General features: G+C 48.4%; 2 protein-coding genes across 3 annotated transcripts in view; both read right to left on the bottom strand.

The window, feature by feature from the left end:
- xpo4 (exportin 4) overlaps window positions 1-4,058 on the bottom strand; it is a 60,521-nt gene extending 56,463 nt beyond the window's left edge. The window contains exons 1-2 of the mRNA XM_086220962.1: window positions 3,905-4,058; window positions 200-305 (exon numbers count right to left, since the gene is read on the bottom strand). Of these exons, the coding sequence (XP_086077088.1) occupies window positions 200-305; window positions 3,905-3,970 (172 nt within the window). The 5' untranslated portion in view covers window positions 3,971-4,058. The remainder of the gene's footprint in view (window positions 1-199; window positions 306-3,904) is intronic.
- A 1,088-nt stretch (window positions 4,059-5,146) lies between these two features.
- The window catches only part of lats2 (large tumor suppressor kinase 2), a 30,722-nt gene continuing 20,070 nt past the window's right edge, over window positions 5,147-15,798 (bottom strand). For both annotated transcript variants that reach the window (XM_086220960.1, XM_086220961.1), the window contains exons 4-9: window positions 13,821-15,421; window positions 12,507-12,734; window positions 12,074-12,428; window positions 11,520-11,702; window positions 11,297-11,403; window positions 5,147-10,281 (exon numbers count right to left, since the gene is read on the bottom strand). In XM_086220960.1, the coding sequence (XP_086077086.1) occupies window positions 9,724-10,281; window positions 11,297-11,403; window positions 11,520-11,702; window positions 12,074-12,428; window positions 12,507-12,734; window positions 13,821-15,421 (3,032 nt within the window). In that variant the 3' untranslated portion in view covers window positions 5,147-9,723. The remainder of the gene's footprint in view (window positions 10,282-11,296; window positions 11,404-11,519; window positions 11,703-12,073; window positions 12,429-12,506; window positions 12,735-13,820; window positions 15,422-15,798) is intronic.

The following is a 15,798-nucleotide window of genomic DNA, read 5'->3' as shown; positions in this document are numbered from 1 at the left end:
GACCTTCACAGCCTGGTCACTTCAACCTGTTGTTCCAAATCCATGTTGGTGTAAGGAATACAAGGACAGAACCACAGACAAACACCCATGAGCGTCCCCAAAGTCCCGGGTTAACTCTAGAAATCAGAAAAGATGTGAAGTCCATCCTCCCGTGATGAACAAATGAACAGTTAGAAGATCAGAGACGCTCAAGCTTTACCCAGGATGTGCTTGCAAATGGCGAAGGGGGATTTGGACTTCCTGAAGGAGAGGAATACGTGCTCAGCATGCTGCCTCTGCTCTGTGCTGACCATGGATGGCGGTGCCTGTTCAAACAGAAAACAAGAACCCATTAATGACTTAATTATGCACTTGTTTGCTCAACGAACAGAGAACGAACTTCTCCACAAATAAAATTCTACTTTGGACTCCATTTGGTTTTATTCATATTGTCGGCTGCAAGCAGCAAGTCACTTCAGGTCAGACAGCCTCCCCTGCTGCACAGTGTGTGAGCACCCCCCCACCACACACACACACACACACACACACACACACACACTTTCACAGCGAGGATTTTACACTGATGTTTCCATGCACTTCAATCAGGGTTGTCTGAACACTGTCCCCTCATTTTAGCCTGGTTTTACCAGCTGATTGCAATCTTGGCGCCTTCACTCTCAGGTCACTGAAACACCAGGTAGCAATGAAGGTCGTGTTCTCACCGACGGGGACTCTCAGTAATCCACTGGGTTATCACGTTCCAGCATAAACGGGATTATTACGTTGGCAAGGGTGCAGATGATCCAAACCAGTAACCTCTTAAGTTCAGAACACATTATTACATGTTGAACAACCTCAGGAAAAACTGCCCCGGGAGCAGGAGGCGGGCACACGTGCCTCTGTTCAGTGAGTGATGAGAGGACAGTAATGAGCTGTACACAGGCGCGCCCACGCCGCTTCACCTCCATCGCGTTTCACTCTGCTGTGCCTCCCTCCGCTGAAATCTGGCCTGGTTAATGTTGCCTTGGCTCAGCAGAGAGCTGCTGTCAGACAGACCCGCGGCTCCGCTCCACCAGTCCATTTATCAACCACTGTGCAGCACCACGACGCCACCAACACGGGTGGTTGATGGCGGCTGAGCATGCCATGATCACGAATGCTTCAGCTGGGCCTTTCACTGGGATTCAGGCCCCAACTCCTGACCCTAACCCTGCAGGAAGGCCCGATGCTTGTCAAAGGTCAACTGTGTGTCACAATGCAGACGTGAGAACAGATCCCTGCAGAAGTGGTGAGCGTGAGGAGCTCTACGGACTCAGATCATGTCACATGATGTCACAACTGCAGTAACAGTCAAAAAACTGCAGTTTGACATTCTTCCAACATCACGCAGCCCCAATCTTAATATCACATCCAGACCAAATATTCAACTGTAGTTGTTTTGTTTTATTTGTTGTCATCTGTTCGTTGCCACTGCCTGGAAGGTGAAGTCGTCAACTGTAAAAACGACACAAAAAAAATGCTCGCCATTCTTTCATGAATCCTGATGTGAGAGCGGTTGATCCATTTGAGGGTCGATCTATTCAACTCTAAAAACAGGTCCTGGACGTCTGCCTTGGCGCCTCTCCAGGTGCGCTCCTAGGTGTAGTTCCTGCGGTGGTTCCAGCGTCGGTGATCGCTGGCGCTCCGAGCAGCGCGTGCCGCTACCGCCTGGAGTGACATGTTCCATATAAACAAAGTTTTGCTTGCCCACCCACTGATGCGGCTCAGCAGGAAAGCCTAACTGCAGTGAGAGCAACTCTGTGGCTGAAGGTTGTGGAGGAAAGAAAGATGCTCTTCTCTGTGCAAACCACCCAGGTGGAACCGACTGCTCGCTCTCACAATATCGAACAGGTTAGCGTTACACAAGAGCAGCGAACGGAGCAGGGCCATCATTCAAGTGGTCGACCACACATGCGACGGTACATCAAGGCGGTGCAATTCATTTACTTTTGTTGTCAATTACAAATTTGGCTTCCAGTTTTTTTTCATGAAATCGAGATGATTAAAATCACCAGGATGATAACAAGATGAATCACAATAAGGACGATAAGCAATGACTGAGCCACGAGGGCTGGTCTCAGATCTGTTGGTTCTGTCTGCTCTGTGGTGGGTGGCTCTGCTCCACCCGGTGGCCGCAGTTGCAGATGAATGCAAACCACAAATAGAATAACGCAACACAATGATATTAAACGTTTCACAATGCAAGTTTAGAGTCTTTTTCCACTGAGATAGAGAGAGGAGATGGGGTTTCCATGGCAACCACACAAAAAATTCCCCTCAGGTCAAGTAGCCTCTTCTCTTTCCATCACATTGCAGTCGTTATACCTCTGTTGCTACACAGTGTGACCCTCTCCTCCCCATGCCCAGGAGGTTTGTGGGTATTTGAGGCTCTGGACACCAACTCGGGTTACTGTTTTTCTTGATGTGTCCTGTAGACAGGGGACGGTTGTCAGGGAAACCAACATAAAGATCCAACTGGACCAACGCAGCCCAGAAATGCCAAGCAGATCAATTTCTCTGCCATTGATGCAACGAAAAATGCAAAGCTGGCCACGACAACACGGCTGAACCTGGGAACACCTGGTCACCTGACACGGCGTGTACATCTCCTGCTTTAACACACGAAACACCTGGAGAAACGCAAAATGAACCCAAAAGCTGGAGTAACTCCTCTAACAGCTGAACGTACATTTTAAATCAACCCAAAACAGTAGAGCTGCATACTGGTAGTAGACTCCGGGTACCTGTACTGATATCGGGTCAACACAGAACTGAACCAGCCCTGTACGGAGGACTTGGCATGTCACTCCCATCGTTTTCAAACTCCTCACATCATTCAGTGACCATTCATGACTTGTGTACAGGTTCACTTTCATCCTCTGAATCCATACATTCAGCTCTTTGCTCTCAGTAGTACGAGTACAAATACTACAAAGCTACATGTACTTGAATATTGTGGAGCTTATAGAGCATGAGAGCCTGATTCCTCCTGTCCTCTTGGTAGGCCTGCCGCACACACACACACACACACACACACACACACACACACACACACACACACACACACACACACACACAGGGCAGCTGAACACCAACAACACTTGACACACAGGACACTTCGACACAACCACGCTGCGTGACATCACTCCAGGTGAGTCGCTTCTCTGGCGTGTGTTCAGCCAGTGTCACGCTGAATGGTCCAACGTGCAGAAACGTCAGTCGGACTCGTAGTTCCCCCCAGCTCTACCCCAACCACACGCTCAGCTCAGTTCGACTGCAGCAAGGAGGCAAAATGGCAGGAAGCCAAACAAACGCTAGCTACCGTGGGGGACCCACTCCGCGCCGCTCGTGCCACGCGCCTGGTTAGCCACTGGCTCGCGCGGCTGTCCCCGCAGACTCGAACCCGCCACCCAGGACCCCGGAGGTAGTCGACAGGAGGACAAACACGCGATGGACCCGGGAGCTCGGGGACGTTTCGGATGCTGCTGTCCGCCAGAATCAGCGGATGCTCCGACTGGCGGCAGAGTCCCCAAACTTGACGTTAACGGCTGAGAGAGCAGCCACGCGAAGTTTCTGGAAAGCCGAACCCCGCCGGAAAGCGCCGAGCCGAGGGTGATTTCTCTGGCCGTTGATGGGGGGAGGCGTGTGGGGGAGGAGAGGGTGAACTGTGGCCATGATAACACGATTTTTTTGCGGGATGGAGGCAGGCAAGGCGATGCGCCACGCAATGCTCTCATAACGTTACTCCGGTTCGACCTGAGCACATTAAACCTAAAAACCGGGAAGAAACGAGCGGAGGCGGGAATCACCGACCACCACCCGCGACAAACTTAGGAAACATCCGCCGCCCCCCCGCCTGGCTACACAACAAGGTTGGAAATCTCACCATTAAAACTTTGGCAGCGCTTTCCAGCTGTGTGATCACTTCTGGTGCACCGACCGCCGCCATCATCGTCCCTCACCTATGACGTGCGGGCGCTCTGCATTGTGGGAAGGCAGCGGCAGGATGAGCGGCTACAGCTGCGGGAGCGACGCTGAGAGCGACGGGCTCCCTGCCGGCGTGGTGCCTCCGCGCCGCTCCACCAACACCTCCTCCATGTGAGTTGTTGGAAAAGATGACTTCACTTTTACTTTATGTATCTCATATCGTCTCTTTATTAGTAATTATTAATGAGCACCATCCCCTCGACATGAATAGTAATTATTATTCGCACTATTATCATACATTTTATTTTTTATTATTACTATTATACATTTACAATTTAAATGATATATTATTACTGTTATTATTATACATTTAAAATTATCATCGTACCATTGGTGTTTCAGTTTTATTTTCATCGTATATATTGTAGCCTTTTATATATTTACATACATGTAAATTTAACAACAGCATTTTTAGTTATTTAATCAACAAAACAATAAAATATTGTGATTGATGGCAGCAGTTATCGGTTACGTTTCGATTCAAATGGGTCATTCAAATCCTACATTTTTGTCCCGTTCCTGTCAGAGCTTCCATACAGCAGTCAAATTCACTTTTGTAAAAATACCAAACCCTGGTCATTATAGGAGGACATCCTGCCACATCTCTTCATGTCAACCATAACCTCAAAGCTGCATTTTCAACCAGGAGCCAGGTTCGTTTACGTCAAGAACAAAGTTAGTGCTCAATAACTTGTAATAAAAGCAGAATAGATCCTAATTTAATGATTACAACAGTTAACAACTGCTGACTGACCAGTATGGAAACATGGTCTTTCACCAGTGTAAAATGTTAATGACACTGTTCGTGAAGTTTGACCTTTCAAATGTTTTATTTTTATGAGGAATGCATGTTTGCTCTGTTTTCTGTCTCATATTTAGCATTTTTACTGTTCAGAGCAGGAAAATCACACCCGTCCTCTTTACTAAAAATGAAAAAGTGACCTGATTTTAATCTGCAGTGGCGCAAAAAAAGATTTATTCCGTGGACCGACCACTACTTATTGTAATTTACAGCAGAGTAAATTTAGAATGTAATATCTGTCATAAATCTCAAGCTGTGACACTGCTACGATTCAGTCGGCTCAGATAATGAAGCCACTACACTTCATCTCTGTTGTCGATATAAGAAATGAAGCCCCAGTCCAAGTCGGTTAATTTAATTTATACATACATTTTACACACAAAGACTGACAGCATTTGTACAAATTCTCAGTTCATACATGAATGTAAAAAAAGAGATAGCTGTCCTCATTACACCAGCTATAATACTGCAGAGACATGAACATTAGCACAGGGGAAGCAGGAAATAAAAAGGGGAAGAAGATACAAAAAATATGTATATCTGTATAAATATAAATTCAAGAGTAACAGAGTCGTATCATACATTACGGAACCCTGAAGGCAACCAGGAGCTCCTCAGAGTAAAAATACAAAATGAAAGAGGATACACGAGCAAGTCAGTCAAAGATTGTCAGTCGTCACTCTCCAACTTTAAAAGCAGAGGCACATCCAGGAATCAGCTCGCACACTCTGAGTCACTCACACACTCCTTATAAAGCTTTTTAATCAGTTTCCACGGAGCAGTCAGTCCTGATCCGCGTGAAGCTGCAGCACAATCAATGACCAGCTTGGTGAAGTGCTCAGATATCTGGAGCAGCTGAGAGGAAACTGGAGGGGGAGGAGTTAAAGAGCCACACCAGTCTGCCCTTGAGCAAGGCACTTCCACCCCGACGGAGCCAGAGGTGCTGCTACAGGCTGTGCTTACACGCTGGAAACGGTTTCCGCCCCATTAGCGCTGGCTAAGGTTTACAGTTGCACGTCTCGTTGCGATTCCCTTCAGCTTTGTGCACCGTCTGTCAGACGCTGTCTCACCTCAGGAGGAATGACGGGATGCCGGATGTCCTCACCTCACCTCACCCGGTTTGCTCCGCTGTCGGCTCCTCTACTCATCGGTAATTTGAGAATTATAAATACAACTGATGGGCTTTTCCAAATGTTTTTCACCTAAATATTCTTTTTTCAAATTCACAATGTTTACATTTGTTTTCCAGTATATACAAAATGTGAATATCATATATGAACATCAGTAACTGCTGATCCAAATCTATTGTTAAATTTCTGCATATTGGAAACAATTCAAATCTCGTGCGTTGCTGTGCTTGGTGAGGGGTGTCACATGGCCAAGGATGAACCTATGACGTCCTGAGTCGGAGCTTTGCAGCGCTGTCGTGCTGGAGTTTTCGGCTCTACAGGGGGACTTTGCAATTTAAAATCTGAATGATCAAATCATAACAAAAGCTCTTCAAATTCCATATCCTCTCTTACAACGTGCCCAGCAGTGAAGAGACTCAGACCAGAGGGCACTCGGAGAAGGCAGACCTGCACCGTGGCGACGTCATCAGATCCTGCATCTAAGTCCTATCATCCCACCAAATCAGATCAAAGTCCATTTACAAGTTTTCCAGTTATCCTGCTGACAGACGAAGCAGCACCTGTGATCACATGACCCCCTTGGAGGAGGTAATAATTCTACTGATGTGCTGGTTGTTGGTGCGTGTAAACAGAGGCAGTGTGGATGTGGCGTGCGCTCCGTCCATCCTCCTCCTCCCCATCTATGGTGACAAGCGGTAGCTCAGGTTTGGGTGAGGAAAATGAGGGTCGAAGGCAACTGCTGAGATTGTGCTGCTGACTTTACAACAAAAGGCACATTGACAGAAAAACAAACTTTCAATACATTGTCAAGCAACAAAAGGTTAAAAAAAAAAACCCAATAAAATCTTCTGTAACAAATCTGATCCATGACTTGATCCATCCCCCTGCAAGTCATCGCGTCCATGTCAGAATACTGGTGAAACACCTTCATCTGAGCCAACGCTCCTGTTGGACGCACTTGCTGATTGTCAAGAAGCGAGAACATGGCACAGGATTGTTGTAAAAGCGCAGAGGAAGAAAACTCCAACTTGTGGTCATCTGGGATAAATAAATGTACCAAACACGAACGCTCGTCTTCACCGTTGGTGGGTTGGCGAGAACAGAGAAAGCTAGAAAGATTATTCCTTCTTTTTTCCAAACGACATTTCCTGCAGCCAACCTGCCTCGCTGTCCTTCTCCGTCACCTCTTTCCGAAATCTTCAGCCTCCTCTCCCGCCTCCGGGACCCGCCCAGCCGCAGGAGGTCAGGAGGCCGCCATCGAGGCTCTACAAACATCATCATCATCATAATCCTCATCCTCAGCACATCATCCAGTGGGGACACACACTCCAACATTCAACGAGAAAAAAAAAAAAACCCACAACTGTCAAACACACTTGAGCTTCTTGAAGCCGTGACAAAACAGGTACACGTGTAATTATCATAATAATCATGTAATAATATTAACCACAATAATAAGCAGCATGTTGTAACTGGAAAAGAGAAAAAATATATAAACCAATATATTTGTACATGGCACGTTTCACTACTACATGTTCAAAAGGATATTAAGTGTTTAGAAAACTATAAAATGTTTTTCTGTATTGCACTTAGTCATACTGTCACACGTTTGGCTGTAGGAACACGCTGCTTTGTGTTTTCATGACAGAGCGAGGGGGGGGTAGTTTAGATGGGGCGCACCCTCCTGAACCAGAGGCCTGTCATCAGTCAAGCTCACCTTCCTAGACGTGATGCGGCGTGTTCATCCATCAGTGAGTGAGGAGGAGCATTCCAATAATCAATAATCCAAGTCATCTGCTCTGCCTTGACAGACGCTGCACCGACTGATTCCTGACGATCCAAAGTCTGAAGTATCTCAGTATTCAAGCGAGTACTTCATGCAGAATTTGTAGCAGCGTCTGGCGGAGGAGGAATTGAGGCTCCAGGGTGGCAACAGGTCATAGCGAGAGAAGCTGAAGATGAGGAAGGCTGCCGAGCGCCGAGAACTTCATCTGAGCGCTCGCAAGCACCGAGAGAACTGCGGACATCCTGTTTGGCTCACGAATGAAACATTCCAATGTTTTGATGTGTCCCACCTTCATCAGGTACACGAGCCGCACCGCCACACCCACACGCTTTGTGTGTGTGTGTGTGTGTGTGTGTTACATAATGGTGCCTTTTGGAATCATGATGCAACTTTGCTGACTAAATCAAAGCTACGAATCAAATAGAACGTTCTAAGAGAACGTCTCTGGAATGTTGGCCTCAAATGATGGTTTCAAACTAAAGATCTTTTATAAACTGTTTCCATAGATCTCCAAGAAACAGGCTTCGGTCCCTCTACATGAGTTTATCACCAGCCTCACGGTGGTTTTTTTTAGATTTACATTTCATGAAGGTTGCTGTCAAAATTCTCTGGAATTATTTGTTTCTGTCAGTGAGTATATTTTCTCATCCGTAATGTGTTACATGTGAGAAACTGGGTTTCATTCTCTGGGTTTGGGATGTCGTGACATACATGTGTTGAGGTTAGCTGCTATCGGCTAACAGTCAACACATGTAAGATAGCGTTTGCAAAAAACCCCGGACGAGTAACAAACTGGTTCAGCAGGTGGCAGTATTGCTCCAGAGCCCCGAATACAGACTCTCCACCTCAACACACCAGTTTAACTTTGGTTTTTTTAGTGGAATAAATTTGCAAAAAGAGGGACAAACAAAAATGAAAAGATGAAGACTTGATACTGTGATGGGCTGTGCGTGTGTGTGACTGTGACGTTGCTAATGTAACTGATGAGGGCTGCACAGAGGAACGCTGCCACGAATAAAGATTTCGTTCATAAGCGTGTGTCTCTCTTCACTTTCAAGTGTCACCGTCCTCCATCGCACCTGATCTTCACCAGCAGAGGTTTCTTTTCAATCTGATCTGCTGCAAATATCCTCATCTAACGTGAGGGTGCAGAGGAAAGAAATATAAATGGAATGCCACCTGAAAGGTCGAAGCTCTCTCACGCCACAAGATGACCACAGAACTACTTCACTGTGCACGTATGAAGAACTTTCCTCCAACTTCTTGAACCGTCCACGCGCGGACACTGAAATCTACCTGCAGACGGCAATGCCTCGTCCACCCTTTCATGACTGAGCTGCACTGACTGGGGTGTGCAGGAGTGAGTGTGTGAGTGTGTGTGTGTGTGTGTACATGTGCTTGGATCTTTGTAGCTTATTTTGCAGCTGCTGTATATGAGAGGTGTGCTAGAATTCAGTCGCCGCTCCTGCGCTCAATGAGTAAACTGATTACACTCTTGGCAGAGTTCAATATTTGAGTGTAAAGCAGCACAGGTAGAACAGGAAGTAGTTCCTGTGTCAGAGAAACTTATCACAGCGGAGGTGTTTCAGTCGTCCATAAGACCAAGGGTGGAAGGAATGGCTGGAGGAACCAGAGGATTAGACGTGAATGTTGTCTGGGATTCAGACATCCTTACAGCATTTGTACAGTTCTCCTTTAAGCCCAGACAGGTTTCAGTCGTCCCCCTTGATGCTGTCATGCAGAATGTTGGATCTTGGTCCCAGGTGAGGGCAGGTCAGATGATCAAATCACCGTGGAAACAGTGGATTAGGTTATAAATCCTGTTCCTGCAACTTGATAGTCACACTGCAACATCACACGTGCTAAGTATGCAGAAACACACACACACAAGCACCTGTGTATCATGCGCACACACATACACACTCACTCACTCACACAGACTAACAAAGAGCAGTGACAGGTGGAAGGTTTGATACGAGGAACTCGAGGGGCCTCCAGTTCTAGACGTAGACCGGCTCACATCCTTCCCCCTGCTCTCCCTCCTCGTCATCATCCTCTTCCTCCCCCTCCTCCACCTCGTGCTCCTCCTCCTCCTCTGGACCCATGCTGCTGGCTCCGGCCATGCTTGGTGGCCCCTCGCTAGCCTCCAGTGGTTTAGGGTAACGGAAGGGGCAGCCATTGTCGTCGAAGAACCTCCGGAAGGTGAACTCGTAGAAGGCGTGCTCCGGGTGTTTCCCATGCGGTGAGCAGAGAGCATCCAATGCACGGGTGCTGTCCCCGCTGTCACTCCACGCCCCGGGGCCACCCTCCTCCTCCACTGGGTCAAAGTTGGATGTGTCCATCGGGTGGGCGATCTTAGGCCGGTAGGGGGCTGGCTGCTGCCGCAGGTTGCTTGAGAAGTCCATCTGGGTGAAGAAGGGGTGGGCCTTTATCTCGCCAGCACCATTGGCTCCCAGCCGATCCTCTGCAGAGCAGCAGAGGCGCCCGATGATGTCGACGGCCTCGGGACTCAGTTTGACCTGGGCTGGCACCTGCAGCGTGCTCTCCCAGTTAATAACCTGGTGAGGGGGAGACACAGGAGTCATGAGGACACGACAGGTATGCAGCAAACGCCATCTTGTCTCACAGATTCTGTGAGGGGACAGTTTTTCCCAGGATTACAGGACTTTCATTTACTGAGGGTAACGTGGAAGGCAGGCATCTTTCGTCATCAGCTGGTCAGACTCAGATTATGTGTCGCTTATTTATTTTGGTAACGTTGCACTCCAATAACAGTCAATTGGGCCTTTCGTGATAAAACAGTTCTAGTGGACAAGAAATTGCCCTGAAAATTGTTGCTATGAACAATACTGCTGTAATTTTGAGACGGTTTTATGACACTGACAATATAACCACAATGTCTGTCGTGGCTCTGGAACCAGCAGTCGCCTCGCTCCCAGCTCTGAGGGTGAGTGATGCACAAAACAGCTAACCCAGAAACACAAAAGCTCACATGGCTCATCAATATGCAAAATGACATCATCAGATCATCCAGGCTGCAAACAAGGAAGTTGGCTGTTGGACCTCATAGGTTGTAATAACAAACCCTTCCTGGCCAGACTTGTGGAGCAGTCATATCAGGGTGGTAGGGAGGGCAGAAAATCCTCCAAGACGATCGGGCTGTTTGCCAACATGATGGTCTGAGTGTGGTGCTGCAGGTTGTTGCTCGGCCAATGTTTACCAGCCATAGTGTAAGTAACATAACAGTTGTGTTACGCTACAGCACAGATGAGACTTCCAACAAGGACAGAGCAGACGAAAAAGAAGGGGGCCGACTGAGAACGTTGCAGGCAGTTGAATCTTGGCGTGTGTCCTGTTGAGGATTCATATTCAGCCTCTATCAATACGTCATTGACTGCGAGAGTGGGAGCCCTAATAACTCCGCCCCTGTGGCACAGATGCGATGTCAGGAGATGCAGAGCAGCTCACTAAAACATTAGTGGCAGACTTACAAACACGCATGTATGTATGCATTTATCTGCTGACGAGTTCACTCAAACCACATGTAATGGAGGCGTGTTTTCCTTCACTGACCTTGATCTGAGTTTCTGTGGGGGTGGGAGCCAGGAAGGGGGGCTGTCCAACCAGCATCTCAAACAGGATCACTCCCACGCTCCACCAGTCGCACAGCTGGGTGTAACCTATGTGTGAGACACGGGTGTCACATGAACACACGCACACAAGAACACGCTGTCAGCTCAACTGAACAAACAGCAGCCGGGCATGGACCAGTGCCAGGCGTCTTATTCTCACACACCTTTGCGCAACAACACTTCAGGCGCAATGTAGTTGGGGGTTCCCACCAGGGAGTGAGCCAGGCAGCGCTGATGCTGGCGATTGGCGCGCTGCTCCAGTGTCATCAGTCTGTCGCCGCAGCGACAGTTAGACACATCGTCCCAGAAGTCACTGGGCTCCATGCTGTCCTGTCTCACATGACTCCCTGGACACAAAGGAGGTGAACAAGGCTTCACTGGCCGTCAGAGCCCATACCATATATTTGCAATGTATTTCCAATTTGAGCGACTTCCAACAGCTGCACTTTAACACACTTGAAATATAAATTGAATATATGCATACAGATAAATATATGCAAACACACACACATGCACTGGTTCAAATAAATTAACACCTGTAAGAAGAAACAAGCCTGACCTGTAACAACGATTAAAAGTTAATGTAATTAATCTCAAACAAAAACAACTAACGGAAAAAAACCTGTTAACGATTTGCAGTCATATGAAATGTGTGTATCTGTGTATTTGAGTATTCAGGTCAGGTTGGATGAAGAGCACTACCCTCTCACAGCCTCACCTTTCTGGTAGTACTTGGAGTTGTGTGTCCAGCGGAAGCCCGTGCACAGGCCGAAGTCCGTCAGCTTGATGTGTCCGTCCAGGTCGATGAGGATGTTGTCAGGCTTGATGTCACGGTGGATGAAGCCCATCTTGTGGACGCTCTCGATAGCCAGTGTCAGCTCCGCCACGTAGAAGCATGCCAGGGGCTCAGGGAAGACACCCATTCGGATGAGCAGACTCATCATGTCTCCCCCGGGAATGTAGTCCATGACAAAGTAGAGGCTGTCACGGTCCTGGAAGGAGTAGTAGAGACGCACCACCCACTCGTTGTCTGCCTCCGCCAGGATGTCGCGCTCAGCTTTCACATGGGCCACCTGCACCAAGGACGGTGGTCATTTAGTGAAGAACCAACAACTGGAACAAAAACTAGAGGCAGAGATAAAAGGATTCACCTGGTTGCGGTTGAGGACGTCTTTCTTGCGAAGTGTTTTCATGGCGTAAAGCGCACCAGTGTCCACCTTCCGCGTTAAGCACACCTCACCAAAGGCACCTATGCCCAATGTCTTAATTTTGATAAACATGGACTTATCCATTTTGGCACGGCGTAACCTGTTGTAGTTGGACTCTTTCTGGTTCAGCATCTTCCTCATCTGTTCTTGCTCTGCTTCGGACAGGCCGGCCTGCACAGGAGGGAGGACAGGATGAGGATAAACACGGTTATACCTGTAGATTCTGATTGCCAGTATTTACAAATGCCATGAGCTGAGCTCTTGGCCTCTGGCAATTTTGCTCCTCTGAAAATGTCCTTCATCTCCATTTTAAACGGGTCAAAAAGGCGGAGGCCAAATTCACAATGCAGGACAAGCTCATGCAATGACAAGTGTGAACTCCCCGACTCTTCCTTCCATGACAAAGATCTTTTTGTCAACAAAATCCAGAGGGAAAATTCTCCGAATTTTATAGAGTAGATCATCAGCTCAGTGCAGCCCGTTTCCATTCTTCTGAGAGTTGAACCCAGTGCTTGTAGCAGAAATTATAGGTCAATTTAAACGATTATTACAAGGAATGCACAATAACATTGACGTGTCATTTGACTCTGAAGTTAATGTCATTTTATGATGCATCAGTATCGTCCAGATCAGCAAAATATCAGTGCTCCAGTCTCGTTTTCAACGCTTGTCATCTCTTGTTGAGGAAAAACTTCAGTATACATTTGATTTATGGGCTTTTCCAAATGTTTACTTTCCTTTTCAAATTCCTAGAATGTTTCAGTATGTCAATAATGTGACTATCAGTTCGTGTGTTTTATGCGGACATCGACATCAGTAATTAACAGCAATCAGCTGCAGATCAGTTGTAAAATATTAGCGCATCAGAAAAGGATCTGATATCTCTAGTTTATACCCACAGTATTTTCACAAAAGTTGTGTTTGTTGCTGACCTCCTGAACCCTTCCAGAGAAGCCACAAGTTTAATGTACACATAATCTGGACAGAAAAGTATCAGCCAAGTTAGAGGAATGAGTGGAAAACGTGTATGAGAGAAAAACACAGCGACCCATTCTAATTGTTTACATTCTGTTTGTTGTAGGTAGGTTAGGTATTAAGCTCATGCTCCTTTGAAAGCACTGATAATGCTGACTCAGGACACTCAGAGTAAACTTAACATGTATTTTCAGTCCACCCTCTGCTTAATGACGACCTTGTTAGCTAGTAGCACCCAGCTGTCCACCACAGAGGAACAATGTGTTGTAAGTGGCGCCTCACCTTAGACATTTCTTGTTCCAGCTGTAGCCGGCGGTTCAGTTTCTGCTGGTACGTCTTCATCACATTCTCTATGTGCTGCTCCATATAGAACTTGAAGGCAAAAGGCGAGTAGGTCTTGATGCGGGATTCCCTCTTTTCCTCGTCACGCCCATTCTTCCTCACTGGAACAGGCGACGTCTGGATTTGCTTCTTGTCTTTCACCGTCTTCTCTCCCTTCCCCATCTTGGATTTCTCTTTAACCTGCTGGCTCTCATCTGCATTTCCGCTCCCACCGCTACCACTATGTGTGCTCCTGGCAGCAGGGGTACCGAGGTCCTGGGCTCCACAGACGACTCCAGCTCCTTCCAGGGCCCCCGCCTCACCAGTCGCAGTAGACATGAATAGATTTTTGGGGTAGGGAGGAGGTGGGCAGCGTGGCTCCTGAGCAGGCTCAAGCGGGTAGGTCTCCTCTGGCATGTAGCCCAGTGGCTCTGCTGTGTCCTGGGCTTGCGCGGTCATCCAGCCAGGGTGGCATGGTCCAACAGCCGTTTTGGGCTCTGGCCTCATCACGCGGATACTCTTGACAGGCTGTTGGATGGGTGGTGATGTCACCGCTGTGATGGTGTTAGGAGGGCCCAGCGAGGGCTCTGCTTTCCCGGCTGTGGGGGGTGCTGCCATTGTAGGACGAATAGCAGGCCCAGCAGAGCGGCTGTTGAAGGAGTTTGCTCTGCTGGGTACGCGCACCTCACCCCTAAATGGTCCTTGCGGTTGGGGTTGCCTGGTGGGAGGGGCGCCTTCAGGCCCTGGAGGCCCCGCCCAGTGATGTTCATACAGGTCCAAGTTGAGGCTGGCCCTGGATGGTGTCATCAAGCCCTGGGGAAGATCTGAGAAGTCTGGGCCCATGGCAGCCACCCCCCCTGGGGAACGTGACATCATGTGGACCTGGTGGGAGGTGGGACTGGCCTGGCGCGGGTGGGAGTGAGGGGGCAGGTATAGGTTTGCAGGGTACCCTCCACCACCACCTGCAGGCCCATTCTGACCCATGGCCCCTTTACCCTGCAAGTTGACATAGTTGTCTGGGGGTGCCATGGGGGGTGGTGCCATCTTGTTCTGGAAGGAGGCGGTTCTTTTGACTCCATAGCCTGCAGGCTCCATTATGTGAGGCCTAGCGTGGCTGTAGTCATAATGAGAACCTGGCACAGGGCCTCCTGGTGGCTGAGGCTGGAGCTGCAGAGGCTGGCCAGGGACATTGTAGGTCATCATAGGTCCATGCTGTTCCATAGTGCCAGGGTAGCCCTTCTGCTGGGCCCCAGGAGGGTACATGGTGTTGGCTGGGTTACTCTGGGTGGCCATCACTGGTGGGTAGGTTCCCATACTGGGAGGCCGACCCATTGGGTTTCCCATGGTGGGACCCTGCGCTGCTCCTGATGGGGGCATCATGTAGTTCATTACAGGGGGAGCACTCATGTAGGGTCTGGGCATCTCGCCCTCTGGGCCATATCCAGCCGCACCCTCATACATGGGGGCTCCCATTTGGTGGTAAGGAGGCATGGCCCCAGCCGCTTCACCTGAGGCTTCGAGAGCAGGACGATGGTCCATTGAGTTTGGCATGCCAGCTTTTCCTGAAAGAACAGAGAAGATAAACCAGTCTGATGGTGAGCCAGTAATTACATGTCCATCCGTCCCAAAGGGAACAAGGTTAATTAGCACAAAAGACTGCGTATAAAGACGCACGACCCATCTACAATTCTTCCATAAGAGTAGCAGATACTGGAGCTGCCATCTTGTGGTGATGACGTCATCTGGAGGAAGCTTTTGTGCAGGGGTGATCAGGGAATGGTGCAGCAGCATTGAGGCCCAGTCAATAGCACTGAATGACTCACCACTGACCTCACCTCACTACCTTAACCCTCAGAAATAAAACAAACATCAAGCATGTTGCATGGTTCTTTCGTTTAGCCAATCCACCAGCACAGTGGATCCATGAGCTATACTGCAG

The sequence above is a fragment of the Aulostomus chinensis genome, chromosome 12 (assembly GCF_037954235.1).
Source record: "Aulostomus chinensis isolate RoL2024-O1b breed Wild chromosome 12, RoL_Achi_v1.0, whole genome shotgun sequence".
Taxonomy (NCBI): Eukaryota; Metazoa; Chordata; class Actinopteri; order Syngnathiformes; family Aulostomidae; genus Aulostomus; species Aulostomus chinensis.
This window is presented reverse-complemented; position numbering and strand designations above follow the sequence as displayed.